The 19,475-nt window shown below is 39.2% G+C and overlaps 2 protein-coding genes across 2 annotated transcripts in view; both read left to right on the forward strand.

Annotated features, from left to right (window-relative positions):
- Positions 1 to 370: 370 nt before the first annotated feature.
- The window catches only part of LOC120541363 (keratin, type 1 cytoskeletal 11-like), a 39,426-nt gene continuing 20,321 nt past the window's right edge, over positions 371 to 19,475 (forward strand). Inside the window, exon 1 of the mRNA XM_039772916.1 lies at positions 371 to 454. The gene's annotated coding sequence lies outside the window, so the exon portion shown is untranslated. The remainder of the gene's footprint in view (positions 455 to 19,475) is intronic.
- Positions 458 to 14,740, forward strand: LOC120541364 (keratin, type 1 cytoskeletal 11-like). Its single transcript, XM_039772918.1, has 8 exons — positions 458 to 643; positions 5,241 to 5,323; positions 6,159 to 6,315; positions 8,121 to 8,282; positions 10,551 to 10,676; positions 11,160 to 11,404; positions 13,892 to 13,929; positions 14,494 to 14,740. Exons 1-8 carry the CDS (start codon positions 458 to 460, stop codon positions 14,517 to 14,519), a joined length of 1,023 nt encoding a protein of 340 aa, XP_039628852.1. The 3' UTR covers positions 14,520 to 14,740.

Here is a 19,475-nt window from a genome sequence, read left to right on the forward strand (position 1 = left end):
TTCTGCGCTTTTGTTTGTGATCCTCAGCCTCCTCTTTCTCGCACCGGCACCGGCTTCATCCAGTGTTAAGATCAAACGTTCGAACGGTGAATCTCACCTCCGATAAGTCATTTCTTTAAGGGATTTTATCTTTTACCTCCTGCTATAAATAATGAATTATGTTTAAGTCGTATTAGCACATGAGTTAAAATATCAGCACTTTTCATGTGTTATGCGTCATTGATTGTTTTCTAAAGCCGCCTTCCCCTCGGTGTCCGACTCCATCCACCCGGTGTGCCCCGCGGCAAGAGGGCGTGGCTACAGAGCTAACCGCTTAGCAGCAGACGGGGCGAGTCAGTTGTATATAAAGCACCCTGGCATCCCTGGAGTTCACACTGCCGATTGCTGACAGATAGACTTGTGTCGGTAGTTTCTCCAGGTCTGAACTATTCCTCATCTCAGACATGCCAGTAAGGTTATGTTAAATGAAAAGCAGCAGATGCAGAGTCTGAATGACAGACTGGCCACCTATCTCGATAAGGTGCGCACCCTTGAAGCAACCAACAAGGACCTGGAGAACAAGCTCAAGAATTTCCGCACGAGCAAAGTGGTCAGCAGGGATTTCACCTTGTACCAGGAGCAGCTGCAGCCCCTCCGTGACCAGGTATGCATACTGTGTGGATTGTCTGAATCCAAGACCACACACAGCATATAAAGTTTGTTGTGACCTTCTCAGGTTTTAGTTAAATTAAGTCTGATGGACGTTACGTGAAATCAGTGATCATAACCCTGGAGAACAGAAGTAAGTATTTAAGACATTATAATCACTGGCAGAGTATTCAGTAAGGGCTGCATACAGATTAACTTTAATGTCCCAAAGATATCTAATTCACCATGTTAGGTAGAACATTTTAAATGTCTTTGAAACTATACAAACTGTAAAGAAGATGCTTCGTATTTAATATTCTGTATATTTTCTTTAAGATCTCACCAGCAGCATAAAACAATCGTAATATACTCAGTTTGCATTTATTTTTCACATCATTACAAACTAACTCCTACAGTACATCCATCCATAATGTACCTGCTCTGCTTGGATATGCAAGACCACCAAGATTATTAAAGTAATTGAAGTATAAGAACAACCCCACATGTGCCTTTACTGGGGGGCTCTGATAAGAGAAGGATGTGAGGAAACAAAGCTGATAAGACACAATGTCGTAGTTAGTGCATTGGGGGAATGTGGGAGAAAAATGTAGCCTCTTCCTACCTCCGTCATAAATAATATTAAGGGGGGAACTAAAAAAACAAAAAGTTCATAAACGTTTAATCAAATGTAGGTGGTCTGGATTGAATGTGGAGTTTCATGAAAATAAGCTTTTGAACGTCAGACATTTCATTTTTGTGAAAGAGAATGACATTATTTCAGAAACATGAAACTGAAATGAAAACACTGGGTAAAATATTTGTAGGTTATTAATTTATTTAATTAAATGTACATTTAGCAAAAAGTGTGGATATATAGACATCTCAGCTGAAGTGAGTCAGTCATTTTCTAATCCGCTTATTCCAGAACAGGGTCGTGGGGGTGCAGGAGCCAATCCCAGCTGGCAGAGGGCGCAAGGCAGGAACAATCCCTGGACAGGGCGCTGCTCAGAGAAAGTTTACATTTTATTGTTTTAAATGGTATTTTCATTGAATTGTTTGGTAATATTAATGTCGGAATGCATACAGCGAATTGTATTATATCTGGTAAATGTGTTGCTTTTGACTCTATGATTTTACAATGTATAAACATATATAACTGTAAATATCACTCTAATATCTAGATCAGGGTGTCCAACTCTGGTCCTGGTGGGCCGCAGTGGCTGCAGGTTTTCATTCTAACCATCTTCTAAATTAGTGAGCTGTTTTTGCTGCTGATGAACTTGTTTTTATTGACGTGACTCTGACCCCTTAGTTGTTTCTCTTTCCTTAATGAGCAGCCGAACAATAATGAGACACAAAACAAGCCACCACATGACCAGCTAACCTGAAACTAAAGAAAGGTGAAGGTCTCAGTCATGTTTGTCTGTTCAGGTCACCAAAACATCTTCACGGTGGTCTTAGAAAAAACAGAAAATGAGCAGAATGAGAACAGCAACAAGTCACGATATTTAATAACAGCTTTAATTAACAGCAAGAACTGGCTTCTCATTAAGAAACTGGTGGGAGTGGAATTGGCTGGAGTTTGATGTTCCAGTTTAGCCAGTCTGTTGGCTCGTTTCACATCACATTTCTGCTTGGCTGCCATTTTATTAAGAAATTCATCAAATTAGAGGTTTGAATCCTTAAAAACAGGCCAATTAAAATCAAGTGAATAGGAGTTAATTAGCAGTTAAAACTGCTCGCTGATTAGAAAAAGGGTAAGAATGAAAAACTGCAGTCTCTGTGGCCCACCAGGACTGGACTTGGGCACCCCGATCTACATAAACCTTGTAATTTATATTGTTGTGTTAATTTTTACAACTGGGAACTTGAATGTCATGATCAAAACTTGAAAAATGTTCTTATAAATGCTAGTCATATAGGAAATCTCATCATGCAATCGCGTTGGATAATCTCTTTGGATAGGTTTTTCTTCTGTGTAGATTTCTTTTTAGTTAAATTCGTTGACAAAACATTTTTATTTAAAATTTTGGCTCATCAACTTCAATAGACATAAACGCCGAGCTTGATAATGTCACTTGTCACGTACATTATTTGTACTTATAAATGGATTCGTTACCAGACACCCGTAAAAAAGCCGTTAACGTTCACGCGGACTGTCAGAGCGAATACAAACGAATACACCGTACGAACACCATTTTCCTTTTAGTTTGAATAATGCCGATGAGGTCCACTGCGACAACTTTGACTGCAATCCATGGAGGAAATGGAAGAAACTGCAGAGAGCGAAAGTCCGTCGGCCACGGAGTCACTTAACCAAGATAAGCCCCTCCTAAAATATCACGTCAAGCCCCTCAACCCCCAGCACTGAAATTGTTGAGCTTCAACAAAGTGTGGACTGAGGCGACGAGGAAATCACGTCTTTCGGCACTTTGGTACAGGCGGCATCGTCATTTAAACTTTTTCCTTAAATTACAAAGTGATAAAAGAAGTGTGTGCTAAAAGAGTTACATAGACATACAGTGCCTTATTCATACAAAACCATTAAAATGGAGGGAAGTACTAGAACGGTGCTAGTTAAAGGTCACAAAGGTAAAAGTGCAATTATAACGAGTTTGAAGAGTATCACTTTTAAAATTACTGCGTCCGTAATGACACATTACTGGGTTGTGTGGTTCTCGTAGATCCACTGCTTGAGGTGCTTTCCATATAAATTTGGTTGTTTGGGCTTTCAAAAGGTTCCTTATATGTGAACGAAACAGAAATCTTTAATGTACAGTCGGCTAACTAGCAGGATACTGACAGATCAAGACCACCTGAACTTGTGTTATCCTGTGCGACAGAGTATGCAGAGTCATTTTAAACTCAGGAAGCTATTGATATTTCACAAATCTGCTATCATCTCTTCTTGGTTATTTTAATAACCTTATCACAGATCTAAATAAAATAACGGTTCTTTTTGAGCCTTCATGTGGGCGATTCTTTTGGGAACCAGAAACGGTTACCCAATGGCATCGCTATGAAGAACCACTTTGGCTCATTTATTTTTAGAGGGCATCAAGTCATTGATGGTGGGGAACAACAGAGGACGAAATGTTCGGAGTTTTAACGCAAGTTTCAAAGTAAGCCCATTTGACAGATGGTAATACAATTGGAAAAAAAATCAGTAGGAATGTATTGAAAGTTTACCGTCTCAGCTATGTTGTCGTGTTGATTATTTAATTTTAAGTTGCCTCATCAATGTTACCTATATAATGCCAGTATAATAACAACAAAGCAATAATTATAATAATAATTATAATAATAATAATTGTTAATAGTAATCGTAGTTGTAATTTTGTTGTTGTTTTTGAAGCTGCTGGATTATTATCGATGTTGTAATTTATACTTTTTTGCCCTTTCTCAGCATATTTATGACGGGTCGTTGCCTTTGCACATTGCATTACATTGTAACGATCTGAAGGGACGCGCTCTTCAGGTGCGGAAGAAAAAGCGCTGCAGTATAAAAACTGATTGTGTCATTTCGCAAAAATTTGTTAATTTACCAAATCTGCTTAAGTTGTCATTCACAGTGTCTGTTAAAATTCTCTTGTGTTTGCACACAAAGTGTTTAATTTAAAAGGCAGACACTTTTGGCTTGCAGAACAGTTTGAAACAGTCGAAGGATATGGGAAAGCATGCGGGCGGAGGAGAAAAACAAGTTTCATTTCACAATCAATGGCGTTTAGTTCATTTTATTAGTTTTATACCAATTTCAAGTATTTAATTGTTTTCAAGGTGAATATTTTTATAGTTTTTACATTGTATTTCATAACGCTGAAAAATCTATCTTATCTATCTATCTATCTATCTATCTATCTATCTATCTATCTATCTATCTATCTATCTATCTATCTATCTATCTATCTATCTATCTATCTATCTATCTATCTATCTATCTATCTATCTATAGTCTATCTTTCATAGTGCTATCTATCTATCTATCTATCTATCTATCTATCTATCTAGTTCAGATTGCCCCGTTTTTTGAAGCCTACTACAACACGTACTGTTTGTGAGTTAAGCACATCATCTCGTGCCTGTTAAGGGTATACAGGGGTCGTGATGAATGGGGTGCAGCGGCACCAGAACTCTATTACTATTGTGAAGTCTTGCTGGTTTCCCACTCTTACCATTTAACAGCCCTGCTGGTTTGTGTGGCAATTCAACAATTTCAGACTGGCCCAGTGTTGGTGGGATTGTTCTCTGCAGTGGTCTTGACCTGTCTGTATGGCACCTGCTGCTGGTGGGATAGGCCTTTGCTGTCTATGGCCCTCTAAAATAAAAACAGGTTCAGTAAATGAGTGCCTGACCTTTAATGGTGGTGCTGTATTCTGTACATTAAGAGTTAAATGACTGCAGCGGGTGTGTTTTGTGACCCTAACATTGTAAGAATCCTAAACAAGCATTCAGTTTTAAAGTGTACCATGTGAGGAGTGTGATTTTATTTCAAGATTTCTATTACAAAGTTTTATAATATTTATAATTTTCAAATATAATTAACCATTTCAGGTTTAACAGACCTGAACTCCTCTCGTGTTGCTATTGACGGCTTCCATTTTTACTCTTGTCAGATATCTGCTGCCATCATTGAGAATTCTCGCCTGGCCCTGAAGATTGGTAATGCTCAGCTGGCTGCTGATGACTTCAGAAAAAAGTAAGAACCCTTGAAGTTTATTCTTCTTAAATTGTTCATTTACTTACTTTTTGCAATTTTCTCTTGCAAGCAAAGATTTGTATTTTTTAATATTCAGCTGTGATAATTTACACTGTTGTATAAAATACTGTAACACCCTCTTACTTAGTTCATTGATTTATTGTCAAAGGGGGGCACAGTCTACCCCTGGAGCATCAGGTTTTAAACAGGAAAGACCCCTGGATGGAGCTTCAGTCCACTGCAGAGCCCACCTTTCTACAAAAGTCACTCACACAGGGCCCAGTTTGTATAAGCTGGTGTGGTGAGGGAGTGAAAGCAGAGTGGAAAGAGACCCCCCCACACACACACACACACTTATGGTGCATGATGGTCCACACAGAGACGGTGAGCAGACCCTAAAGAGAGAACATCAGTGAGGCAGCAGGTCTTACCACTGCACTACCATCCTGCTCAGCCTTTTATATGCAGAATTTATATAGAGAATCTTATTAAACTCTCATTTGCTTGTTTTAATGAATATTTTACGAGGGATGTTCAAAAAGTTCTGGTACATTTTTAACTATATTTATTTATTAAGAATTTCAAAAACAAATGACATTTCTTTTCTACATAGTCACCTTCATTTGCGATGCAGATTTCCCAGCGTTGTACCAACTTTTTAATGCCCAATTACTTCTCCTTTCACCTTCACTTTCTCCAACAAAAATACAAAACTGTAGAAACGTTAAGATTGTCTTTCATATGAAACCAGTTAATTATTCTTTATGGCTCAGTTTATTTTCTCACAGCCATTCTTAAAAGCAACCCAACAGCAATACCACTTTGTTCTTCTCAGATATGAGACCGAGTACCTCATTCGCCAGACAGTGGAGGCTGACATCCTCAACCTGAAGAGTCTGAAGGAAGAATACGATTCTCACCAAACCAGCAACAATCAGGAAGTTGAAGCCCTGAAAAAAGAGATTGAAGAAATGACAAAACAGCATGGAAAGGTATGATTAACAGAAAAACGACTATAAATCCACACTGTAATCTCTGCTTTAAAATCAGGATGAATAATTGTGTTTTGTAAGAAAAGTAGTATTGTGGTTTTCATATGATTATTAGAAGAAACAAACTGTTCCTGTATTGTCTCACTTTCCTTTTCAACCTCACTTTCTACATGGACATTTCTCTCTGTTACTTTCCTTGGACTCTTGAATAACATAAGAGGTTTGACAAGCGAGAGGAGACCATTCAGTCCCCCAAGCCTGTTTGTTAAGCTAAATAGTTTAAATTCTCAGAGTCTGTCACAGTAAGACGTGTTTTCGGTTGTTCACCTCATCACAGCTTCAAGTGTTTTGTTGCATGGTGGCCACAACTGCACACGATTCTCTAAATGTGGTCTCAGTAGTACATAAAACAGTCTGAGCATAACATCCCTCGATTTATTTTTAATAGTTTTTATGGTATAAAGTAGCATGTACTCCATGGCTGTCTCAGTTTCCTCCTACCTTATGCCACTAATTTGGCTGCAGCTCTACAACTAAATCCAGGGGTTTATCAGTTGCTCTTTCTTCCAGTTTTATTTTTGACTATTGTTTAAAAACACAAGTTTTGATTGGACTGGTTGGTTGGTTTATTACTTAGCTGGGAAGACTTCTTAATGAAAGGATGAGGTGGACAGGCACCCCGACTGGGATGTTTACTGGTATCTCAACTGGTCAGGAGTCCATTGTAATGGATCGACAGGGCAGACTGCTTCCTAGGGTCGTGTGCTCCTCCAGTACACTGGGTGCCAACATCCCTCTATATGGGAGTTGTAGATTTGGTGGGTAGCTCTGTATGGGGTCTTCTGGGATGGAGGCTCTCTTGTCACTGGGAGGTTCTGCTGACCCAGAAGAGCTTCCTGGATGTAATTTAACAGCACAGGAGGTACGAACAGGTCTGGTATACAGGAAGCTGCTGTACTTCATCCACTTGGGGATGGGAGTGGAGGACGACAAAGCTTACCTGGGGAGAGTGAAGGAAGGAACAGGAGAGAAGAGATATAACTATATGACAGACACACAAACACAACACACACGCATATATACATAAGTAAGAGGGACACAAACAGAAAGGTGTTAATCACACTGTGGTCAGGGGGCGTCCGTCCTGGTTACGTTGGGGGCCTCGGGTACAGGGCTTGGAAGCCCAGCCCAGTGGGGACCCGTGGCCACCGCCCCCAATGCCTGCATATCCCTGGAGCCCAGCACTTCTGCCACACCAGGAAGTGCTGGGGGGAAGATGACAGGGGACACCCGGACGGCTTCCGGGTGCGCAGCTTGCACTTCCGCCACACTGGGGTGTGGCTACGACTGATTGCCGGGAAGCAGCTGGAGCCCATCCAGGTTCTCATATAAAGGGCCGTCTCCCTCCAGTCAGCAGCAGAAGTCGGTTGGAAGAGGACGGAGCTGGAGGGATGACTAGAGGCGGCCAGGAGAAAGGCACAAGGACTGTGAGGCGTGGACATTGGGGGAACGGTGCAAGAGGCACTGGGGTTTGAGAGTGCACGGTCAATTGTAAATATTTGTAAAATAAACAGTGTGTTGGGTGTAACAACGATGTCTGTCTGTCTGTGTCCGGGCCAGCGTCCACAACACCTTTGAAATCATATGCCTATTTATTTAAACCAAGATATTGCTGAAATCAACAACAGCATATAAATATTCAAAAGTTAATGTTACTGCTGCTAACTGATGTCACATTGCTAAGTTTAAATAGTGGACATCATGGATGTCATCATAATGCTTCCCACATTTTCTCTGCTCTTTAGAGTGTGAGTATCCTGAAAGAAGAGATGTCCGGCACCGTGAGTGTGGACGTCACCACCACTGAAAGCCCAGATCTGAAACAGATTTTAGATGACTTACGTGCAGAGTATGAAGACATCGTTCGTAGTAACAAGCAGGAGCTTGAGATGTGGTTCAACAAGCAGGTAAGTGGCAGACAAGTCCTCACAGTCCTGGTGTGCATTCTGGGGTGGCCGCTCCACCTGGGTTTGGAGACCTTTCTGGAAGATAATACTTTTTTTATTTTTAAATTCAGTATGTACAACAATTTAAATTATCAGAGATTTTTTATCCTCAGAACAATGACAAGCCATGACATTATTGCTTTGAAGGAGCTTTTCCTTCTGATCTTACCATATAACTCAATTTAGTTTTCTCTGTTGACCTTCTGCAAAACAGTTTGTGTTCAAGTGATCTGCTGGCCTCAGTTTATTGTAGTTTGACAGCTGATGGTTAGTCTTGTAGAGGCAACATAAGACATCTTCAGAAGTGATTAGATTATATATACACACATAACTATGAGACACACACAAACAGACACTTACACAAATTATTGACACCTTTGAAATTGTACGCCCATTTATTTAAACGAGGCTATTGCTGAAATCAACAGTTGATTTTGTGCTGAATCCCACAAAAGCATAAGCCACCAATCCTGTCACTTCCTCAACCATCTTATTCAAAATGATGGTGACAAAGTGTTAGGCCCCTGGGAAAAGCAGGCCAGAAGGACAAAGAAAACAGTTTCTGGGGATAAACAGGAGTCAAGACAAAGCCATAGCTTGTTACTGGGATACCTGAAAACCAAGAGTGAAAAATAAAATTAAATTGAATTTGATAAACAGAATGTGAACTTTCTTTGAACATGTAAGTAGTTTTGTCTTATCTTTGTCTTCTTTGGAAACTTGGACAATCTGGAAGTCAAAGGGGCAAACTTTATACCTTCTGACCTTCAACATCCCACAGGTCACAACCCAAATTTCACATCCACAACACCACTAAATGCCAAAATAAACTCTGTGATTAAAATAACATACAATGATAAATATAACATGTAGAAAAAAATGTTTCTCAATGTGGAAAAATAGACAAGTATAACACAGGGGTAAGTAAAAGGTATTATATGTCAAAATCCTGAAACTTTTGTAATCAGCACTAGTTGTAGTTGAACAGAGCAGAACCAAAATAGCTGAGGCCTCAGGATCTGACAATCCTGCCCTAAACCTGCCGCTGCTCCAGGGGTGCTGAACAAGAGCTGACCCTGCGCTCAGACCCCAAGGGGTATGCGATGATTACATATTGCTGTACCTGTTCAATGACATTATTATTATTATTATTATTATTATTATTATTATTATTATGTTATTGGAGTTCTGCGATAAAATCCCACTGCCAAATACCTGTCTTTATTCAAGATTGAGGTTAACTCATAATTTAATAGCATTTCAAAAGGCGTTCAATTCTTTGTTTTCTGGTGAATTCATTTTGCAGCTTTTTCTTGACTGTTGAGTTTTGGTTCTTAAATAAGATTTGACAAGACTTTGTGAACTCCAGGTTTTGAATTTGGACTTGTCTTCTCTCTTGATCTTTTTCTCTTCTTGCTCCAATGTGGTATAATTAAATGTACAAAAAACTTAAATTGCCAGACAGGCTCTCCCACAGAGCTAAGTATAATTATGCCAATGAACAAATAACGAGACATGCTGTCACACAACTGGGCCTCCATGTTGAGGTGCACACAATGCTCTGATGCTCACAGCCTCGCAAACCTAGAGAAACATGAAGCAAGACAGAATATCTTCTAAAAATGTAAAACACTGAAGGTCTCTTTGTGTTTTATTACAGCATACAAATCCATATTGTTAAACTTGTCTCTGCCAAATGTTGTACATATTGTCCCTTTGTATGTTTGATTTAAACCTTTTCCCCTTTGAGATCTTTATGTAATGATCTCACTTGAGCTTTGTAAAGAACGTAACTACAGGAGGAATTTTGTGGAACTTACCAAGAGTATGGAAAGTTGCTCCCTGCATTGGGTTTGATCATTGAAATGTTGGTTTAGGGCTAAAATTTTTCCCCCTGTGGAATTTATTTACTGAACTTATCTGCCTTATTTTCCTTTAGGCACTGCCAGGTAACCCTGCTGCAATAAAAATCAGGAAGTAAATCCCACTGTCATATACATATAAATAAGAAGTAAATAGCTAGACAGAATGTCTCACATTTAGTGTCCCCCATTTCTAGAGTACACATTCACACAGTATACTCAACATCCATATCCACACTCCTACTGCTATATACAAATACACGACATTGGACTCCAGCTATGTCACCTGATGACTCAATGGCGCCACCTCTCTGTGCTCTCCAGCTCCTGCACTCCCACTCAGTACTGTCCTGTTTCTTCTCCACAGGTGGAAACTAAGCAAGCTGCAGCCATCCAGGAAACAGACGTCAGTGAAAGTTCAAAGATAGAAGTGACGGAGCTTCACCATCAGCACCAGAGCCTACAGACAGAGATGGACACCTTGCTGGTCTCTGTGAGTAACTTATTGTGTCTGCAAGTCTCTGATGACTGAGGTGTTGTGGCCCATTTGTTAAAAAGGGTTGGCATTGTGTACTGCACCAGTTAGATATACGGACTGGGCTGTGGTGCTGGGTGGTGGCAGAGTTCCTCACTGTGTCACACTAAGCCAGTCATTTAATCTTTATAGATGAAAAAACATTAAATATTTAGATATATTAAATTGGATAAGGTGTCAGCCAAATGTACAATAATAATATTTTAATAAGATTTGTTCACTCTGATTACTATTAAAAGACATATTACCCCTACAGACAAATAAAGTTCAGTCTAATCTAATGTAATCTAATCTAATCATTAAGAACATCATGCATCTTCGGCTCTTTAAAATTTAAATGAAGTCTTAGTTGACCCCATAACACCTCCAGCTTTTGCAGATGTCACCGGCCCATTCCAGGACACAGAGCTTCATTTTTTTATTATTTTATTTTCCATCCAGAAAGGCGCCTTGGAGGATAACCTGGCAGCAGTGAATGGCCGCTATCAGATGGAGCTTCACCGTTACGCTGCCTTGGTGGGCACCATGGAGGGGGAGTTGGTGAGCATTCGGAACAGCATAACCTCCCAGTCTGAGGACTACAGGAGCCTTCTGAACATCAAAGAGAAACTGGAGAAGGAGATCGCCATGTACAGGCAGCTGCTGGAAGGAGTGGAGCTGGGCGCTGGTGGAGCCTCGTCTGCCGTGTGAGCTTCTCTTCTGTCTCCTGCTCTCTTTTACTTTATTATATATGGATGGCATAGAAACCATTTAGGAATGCTCTTCTCTAAATTACACCTTCATGAAAACTGAAAATAGAATATAATATATAAAATTGTGATTCTATTCTTTAATTTAGAGCCAGGGATTTAAAGCCTGTTGCTGCATTGAATATGGTTATGGAAGGGTATTATGCATATTAAAAATATATTCTTTCTCTCATTGCCAATAATTTTACAACTTTTAGATGGCAGGGCTTTGCAGAACCATTCCAGTAAGTCAGGGTTTTAGAATCATCTTCATCATGAGAAATTTAGAGATGAAAACATAAGTTTTGTCCTTGTTCTGCTTCCACATTTGTTTACACCTCCAGTCAATGTGCACTGAGGACACTAAGACCCCTGAGGAGTCTAGATTTTTATCCAGTGCCCACAAAGCACATGATGCACTTGAGATGGCAAACCTTCCACTCAACGCCCACACAGAACACATCACCCATCTACCTTTACACGACACACAAGAACTTCATGAGAGTCAAACTTTAGCCTTAGCTTCTGCCAACTCAGCACACATCAGACTTTCTGATGAAGCCCATAGAAGCAGACCTTTGAATTAGCAAAATGTCTGTCCACAACCACTTCACCTGATGCAAGAACAGCTCAAAATTCATTAAAGAAAGAGAAACAGAAGTTGAAAGCATTTCCACAAAACACCCCAAACCATTGCAATGGCTAAACGTCGATCTGATGTTATCAAATACCACTTTATTCAAGGGAGTGTTCAACGTCCACTTGTTGATTTCATTACACAGGCAGAGTTTCAGCAACATACGTCACCCACCAGAAGGTTAATATTCACCTAATACCTCCATTAGATGCAAGGATCCACTTAAAAAGAAATCAAACTCCTAACTGATGTCCACATGGCACTCACCACATCTCACTTTACACACAAGATCCTGCACTACCGAATGCCTACAAAACAACCATTAGAAGACAAAACTTCCATCCTGTGTCCGCATTACAGGAGGCCTCTCAGTCAGTGACTAGGGGACTAAAAGACCAAGATGATCCACAAAAGAGCCTGCCCATCTGTCCAGTCCCATGAGCCTTAAGGGACTTGAATGTTTCTGCTCTGTCATCTCACCATCCAGGTGAACAGAGAAGACAGCATCCGCTGTTAGGTGAAATTGGACAGAAGTTGGGAGGAACACTTGGTCACCTCAGTACAGAGCTACATTATTTTAGCAACAGTATGGCATTCTGAAGATAACCCCACAAACCTGCTGCTCTTCTCAACCTCAACCCACTTGTTATTTCTCATCTTCAAGTGAATTCCACGAAGTAAGCCGAGTGCTCACAGTGAGATATCGAAAGACTTTAACATAAATAAGTAAGTAAGTGCCTGTACACAGAATCCACAGTGCTGTGCATATGTCAGAATAACATTCACTTCAGAGTATTTCATAGGTTCAACTTTAGACAAATGTTAATTTCTGAAGCCAAAGCCCAAGACCCTGACTTTCCACCAATGAAATGAACCTTTAAAGATTTTTGTGGACTGTTCAATGTACTGAATCAAATTAGTCTAGTAACTCTGAAAGGGTATCTCTTTTTACTCTGGCATAGCGGGAACCCTCATCAACTGCAAGGTGGGAGGTCTACCAGGCCAACAGACCTTCTCTCCGGATCTCCGCAAAGAAAGTTACAAAAGATATATATAAAAATTAAAAAAGAAACAAATATTTTGTTGATTTTTAGGCTGAAACGATTATGTATTGTTTCAAGTGACATAATAGACAACAGACAGGCAAACTTGAGAAAATCCACATCAGATAGTGAGTTGAAAATGAAGAGAGTAATCGTGATAAGAAAATGACTTAGCACTGCTCAGATCAAGCAAGTGGTACAGCAGGCCTTCACCAAACTAGCAAAGGCTTCTTCTGCTTGTCCTCCTTGACCACCTCCTCCCATTGACAATGACCACAAGCTTATTTAAAATGGTGTGCCGAGCATCTTAACAGCTCCAGACTCAGGTAGAACAAGGATGTGTAGTACTTTAATAATAATATGTAGATAATAACAATGGGCCTCAAAATGGTTCATTGTTATGTGTTAATGCCACAGCAGTTTTACTCTGAACTGTAACAAATTGTCCAGTCATACCGCGGGTTTCATTCTGAAACTGTAATGTGAATCTGCTTGAATGTTTTCTGATTTTAGTGAAGATGGAAATGAGTTTGAATTGCAGGAGAGCAGCCACGGAGTATTTATAGAGATGAAAGGATAAAAAGAGTGAAAAATTGTGAAATGCAGGAATTTGCCAAGCGTTTCTTAGGATCCTATTAGTAGAGGGATGGGTTCACTGTGTTGTTATCTTTGTTTCTCTAGATTTTCACTGCAGTTATTTTTAGGATTAATAATTATTCAGTGTGAAGTGTCCTAATCTTAAACATCTTTTTATTTTTTTCATAGCAGTGGCAGTGTTACACAAACCACAGTGGTTACCAAAGGTAAGATATAATGTATGTATGTAAGATGTATGCTCTTATAATCTAATTTGAATTTAATTTATTCTAAACTGAACTAATATAATATAATATAATATAATATAATATAATATAATATAATATAATATAATATAATATAATATAAAGATCATTCAAACAAAGTAAATAACGAGGGATGAACAACACAGCATAGCATAACATTCTGAAATGTAAAGCATAAAAAGGTAAATAAGGAAGAAACAAATAAAATCTAAAATAATGACTAAATACTACAAGGAATAAAAGTCATCTTTTAAACACAGGCATGGTATTTCTAAAGAATATGCACAGCTTACTGGGAAATCAAAATATAAATAAATAAAAAGATTGTGAATCAGCCAATGATTATCTGGTGTAGTGTTTCACAGAAAAACACCCCTCTGTAGGCATTGTTTATTACAAAAAAAAATAATGCAATATATTTATTTTAATATCTAGTATTGCCCTGTCATACCCCCTCTGTTCACCTTCAGACCCCTTTGACGTCTCGGCTGCTCCTCTAACGTTGTCTTTCTTTGCTGTTCACAGAGGTGAAGACAGAAGTCAAGGAATAACACAATGGAGACCTCAACCCCATCATCAGAGAGAAGATGAGGCTCAGCGGGTGACTTCTTGGACCTTTAAAACAATTGCAATGCAGACAGAAAGAGAAGCGTCTTCACTTGGCTTGGGTTTTTAGATCCTACTTGGTTTGGGGAATTTTCTTGGCTCTTGTGCTACTTGGGAAGGCAATGCTTGAATCCTGTGTGACAATAAAGAATTATGCAGCATATAACGTACTGTCGATGTGTTTTTTCTTATTAGTGTGGAGCAGCATACTTTATACTGTAGAGCTTCTGTCAAAGTAGCTGCACAGGTAGTTGGTTTGTCTCCAAAGCCCTGCTGCTTGGTGTACCTCCATTGGTCCCGTTGGGGCAACTTCAAGCTCATCAGGTGGGATCCTCCATAGATGTCTTGCCCTTTATCCCCAGAACACCTCCAGGTGGTGAGAAAGTAACAAGGACGACTCCCTGCTGTCCCCTAATCTGCACATCTTTAGAAAGTGGAAGGAAACCACTGAAGACACAGAGAGAACATACAAACTCCACACACACTCTTAATGCTTCTTTAATGGCAGATTGTGTTTCTTTACTGGGTTGTAGTTCATTGTAGAACTATTACTTGATGAAGCACCATTTCATTTGGAGATTGGTTATTTTCATATGAAACTTCCTAATACATGGAAAAAAATGAAAATCTTTAATGTATTGTACTTGACCTAGCAGGACACTAATAGGGTAACATAACCTGGTCTTAGTCTGTATTATTGTATACATCAAGATTCCTTTTAATATCATGAAGCCATCATTATTTCACAAATCTGTTACCATCTATTCTTGGTTATTTACTCTGCCTGTTGCTGATCTAAATAAATAAAGGGTTCTTTCTGGAACCTTCACGTGGATGGGTCTTTCAGGACAGAAAAATGGTTCCCCTCAAGTACCACTCTGGCACCTTTACTTTTAAAGACATGAGATACGACAACTGGTATCCTTAATGTCAGGCAGCAGGGCTACCACTGTGCCACCATGCTGCCCACCAGTCATGAGATGACACACTTAACTCATATACTGTAGGTATTGCTGTACCGGCTTTGCTAAACTTTGCAGTCTCTGAGTATCACAATATATACATTATTTTTGGAGAAAAAAAATGGAAAACAATAAAAATGATTAGCTTTTAAATTAGAAAACTCATAAAATTGGTATAAAAATACATTTTTAATATGAAACAATACAAACTAAACTTTCCCGTCAATCTTAACCAAGCACGTTTCTCGTGGCAACTTCAAACAGCCTAGCAAGCTAAGACTGATGGTGTAAACTTAAACGACTTTTAACAGACTTTTCGACTGATTAATAGAAAAATTAACAAAAGTTTGCAGAATGGCATAATCAGCAGAGGTGGGTAGCAACGAGTTACATTTACACCATTACTTTTACTTGAGTAACTTTTAAAAAAAATTGTACTGTACTTCTCAGAGTAGTTTTACTGCACCATACTTTTTACTTTTACTTGAGTACATTTGTGAAGAAGAAACGCTACTCTTACTCCGCTACATTGGGCCACACTAGAATTGTTACTTTTTTTACTATATTTTTGCCAGAGAGAAGTTGCCAGTGGATCTACTTCATGACTGTTTCACCAATGAGATGTAGCAACAATAATCACATGGCTCCATTTCACCAATCAGATGTAGCAACAATAATCACATGGATCCATTTCACCAATCAGACGTAGCCATGCAGTCACATGACCACACACAAACTGTGGCAGCATAGCGGCACAAACTCCTCACAGACAGCGGACAGGGAAAGAAAGAATACGTGAAAATGAGAGCCAACTGCTGCTGAAGCTTAACCATCACTTCACTGAGTGAAGAACAAGGACGTTTTAACACAACATGCACAGACACAGACAGTCAAGTTAAAGTGAGACTTCTTGATCGCGCACAAGCTGCCTTGTTCTAATGTTATTTTCTATCAGCTGTGCTGTTTGGAGGGCATGTGAATATGCAGTATCATACTGTCAGTGTACAGGAGATCTCGTCACTGTAAGTACTTTGCACTGCTCAGACATTCATGTTACCTGCTGTAAGTATCAGCTTCAAATGCTTTGTTATGAAAAACTGAGATTTGGAACTCTGTGTTATTTGTGCATCTTTATTTTGTAAAGATGTTATTTATTTTTACTCATTCTTTATTTTATTATTTGGAAATAGCAGAATTTGCACATTATTTTATATTTTTGTCTGTCTTATTAAAACATTTCTAAAAATAAATCATTTATTATGTTCAAACAGTTATTCAATACTTGAGTAGTCTTTTCACCAAATACTTTTTTACTCTTACTTGAGTAATTTTTTGGATGACTACTTTTTTCGTCTACTTGAGTAATATTATTTTGAAGTAACGCTACTCTTACTTGAGTACAATTTTTAGCTACTCTACCCACCTCTGATAATCAGTATTTATACTGTAGCGCCCCATGGGTCTGGACCTCATGAGGGTGTGACCTCCGGGTCTTTTCAATACAATTATTAGGAAGTCATGGGCAACAACCCTGTCATACATATGTGGAGAAGGGAGCAAAAAAGTGTAACTTACAACATAGCTAATACTCCAATAGCAATAATAAGCTTCATACTGGCATAGCATATACGACACTGATGTGGTAAAGTGAAATTGAATCATCAACACGCCATCAGGACTGCAACGTCACATTCAGAATGTACTGCTTATACTCGCTCCTAGTATGAGCATCTGGGCTTACATTTAAAGTTGCTTTAAAACTTAAGAAAGCTCTTCCTCTGTTGTTTGCCTTCATTAGTGACCAGATAATATTACTCTACACATTTGATATACGATGGACGTTCAGAAAGTTTCCGCACTTTTTAAAACTCTGTTTATTAAAGATTTCAAAAACAAATGACATCACTTTTCTACCTTATAACCTTCGTTTGTGATGCAGTTTTCCCAGCGTCGTACTAACTTTTTAATACCCAATTACTACTCCTCCCACTTTCACCGTTTCCAACAAAAATATAAAACTGCAGAAACTTTTTCAACGTCCCCTCTTAACTGCATTTTTACCGTTGCGACTTTTCTATCGCACCGCTCCGATACTTCTCTCTCTCTCTCTCTTTCTTTAAGGTCGTATATAAATAAGGCACTGGGTTCTGTTTCCCAAAAGCTTTGTAATGCTATATACTTTATATATTACTTAAGGTCGCTCATAAATTAACGAGTGGTTCCCAAAACCACCCCCAAAACTAAAGTTGTATTAAAAACCGAGCCACTATTTATATTTAACTTCATTCTTTATACTTTGCCTGCAATTCTATCTCAGAAAGACAGACGTTACTGTAACTAGATCACAGAAAACATTGACACTGTTATTTGAGCAACATGATCAAGAACAATAATATTACTATTACTACTACTGCTACTATGAAAACTAATAATACTAACTCTAATACTACTACTGCTACTACTACTACTTCTACTGCTACTAATAATACTAACTCTAATACTACTACTACTACTAACTCTAATACTACTACTAATAATGATAATACTAATTCTAATACTACTACTACTACTATTACTACTACTATTACTACTACTACTAATACCAATAATAATAATAATAATAATAATAACAGATCGACGTTCTGATATAAACAAATCAACACAATATTTAGAAAATATATGGATGGATAATGTAAGCTATAGCTTATCGCAAAAGGTGCCCTTTGTAGGTTTAACATCCATCCATCCATTATCCAACCCGCTATATCCTAACTACAGAGTCACGGGGGTCTGCTGGAGCCAATCCCAGCCAACACAGGGAGCAAGGCAGGAAACAAACCCTGGGCAGGGTGCCAGCCCACCGCAATAAAGCTGAATTGAATTATTTTTAAACCCCTCCTGTGCTTAATCAGTTACAGCAGCTGTGCCTTTCCCGTGTTATTACTTACTTCAAATGCCATTTGACTGCAGGTTGATAAATTTGGTTCTTTACAATAATAATCTGCAGATAATCCATCCTTCCATTTTCTAACCCGCTGAATCCGAACACCGGGTCACGGGGGTCTGCTGGAGCCAATCCCAGCCAATACAGGGCACAAGGCAGGAACCAATCCTGGGCAGGGTACCAGCCTACCACAGGACACACACAAACACACCAAGCACACACTAGGGCCAATTCAGAATCGCCAATCCACCTAACCAGTATGTCTTTGGACTGTAGGAGGAAACCGGAGCGCCTGGAGGAAACCCAGGTAGACACGGGGAGAACATGCAAACTCCACGCAGGGAGGACCCGGGAAGTGAGCCCAGGTCTCCTAACTGCGAGGCAGCAGCGCTACCCACTGCGCCACCCCTGCAGATAATAATGTCCTATTAATTCAGTCTTATACTCTATGTGCTTACATAATTGCTTCCCCATTTATTTCTAGAAAACGGACTCTTTTTGTACTTTATTAATTAACGTACCTCAAACACCAGGAGAGAGCCCTGCTCTGCTCATTGAGCTGTTGGCACGTGTGCTCTGCCCTGCGTCTGACTCACTTGTACTGAGCGAGTGGCTGTCAGACGACTAAAAGAGGAAAATTTACAAAACATACAAGTTGAAGCAACTGCTCTCACGGTGAAACTGAAGTAGTTAACTCATTTCTAGTTGAAGTCGCACAGAACATCGCTCTGTTTTAAGATGGACGAGTTTACAAATTCACCAATGCTTTTCAATGGGACATTCTGAAATTTTAAAACTTCATACAGCGCAATCTGTTTGAGAAATCTGAATGAAAATTGAAGTGTTTCTACAAATTTTATTGAACAATATATATGCCATTTGTCAAAACAACTGTTCCACATGGGGCCGTGTTGTTTTATGTCGCCAGACACTCAGATATTCATGTGCTATCGTAATAAGTGCTTTGTGCGTTATAAGTGAACACACCTAAAATG

Source organism: Polypterus senegalus, chromosome 12, assembly GCF_016835505.1.
Source record: "Polypterus senegalus isolate Bchr_013 chromosome 12, ASM1683550v1, whole genome shotgun sequence".
NCBI classification, from domain to species: domain Eukaryota; kingdom Metazoa; phylum Chordata; class Cladistia; order Polypteriformes; family Polypteridae; genus Polypterus; species Polypterus senegalus.

What these genes read in the sequence shown, in the direction of transcription:
- LOC120541364 (XM_039772918.1), top strand. Translation starts at nt 458, where the DNA reads ATGTTAAATGAAAAGCAGCAGATGCAGAGTCTGAATGACAGACTGGCC. An exon ending in TGACAAAACAGCATGGAAAG is followed by an intron (nt 6,316 to 8,120) that starts GTATGATTAACA and finishes TCTGCTCTTTAG; the next exon opens with AGTGTGAGTATCCTGAAAGA. An exon ending in AACCACAGTGGTTACCAAAG is followed by an intron (nt 13,930 to 14,493) that starts GTAAGATATAAT and finishes TGCTGTTCACAG; the next exon opens with AGGTGAAGACAGAAGTCAAG.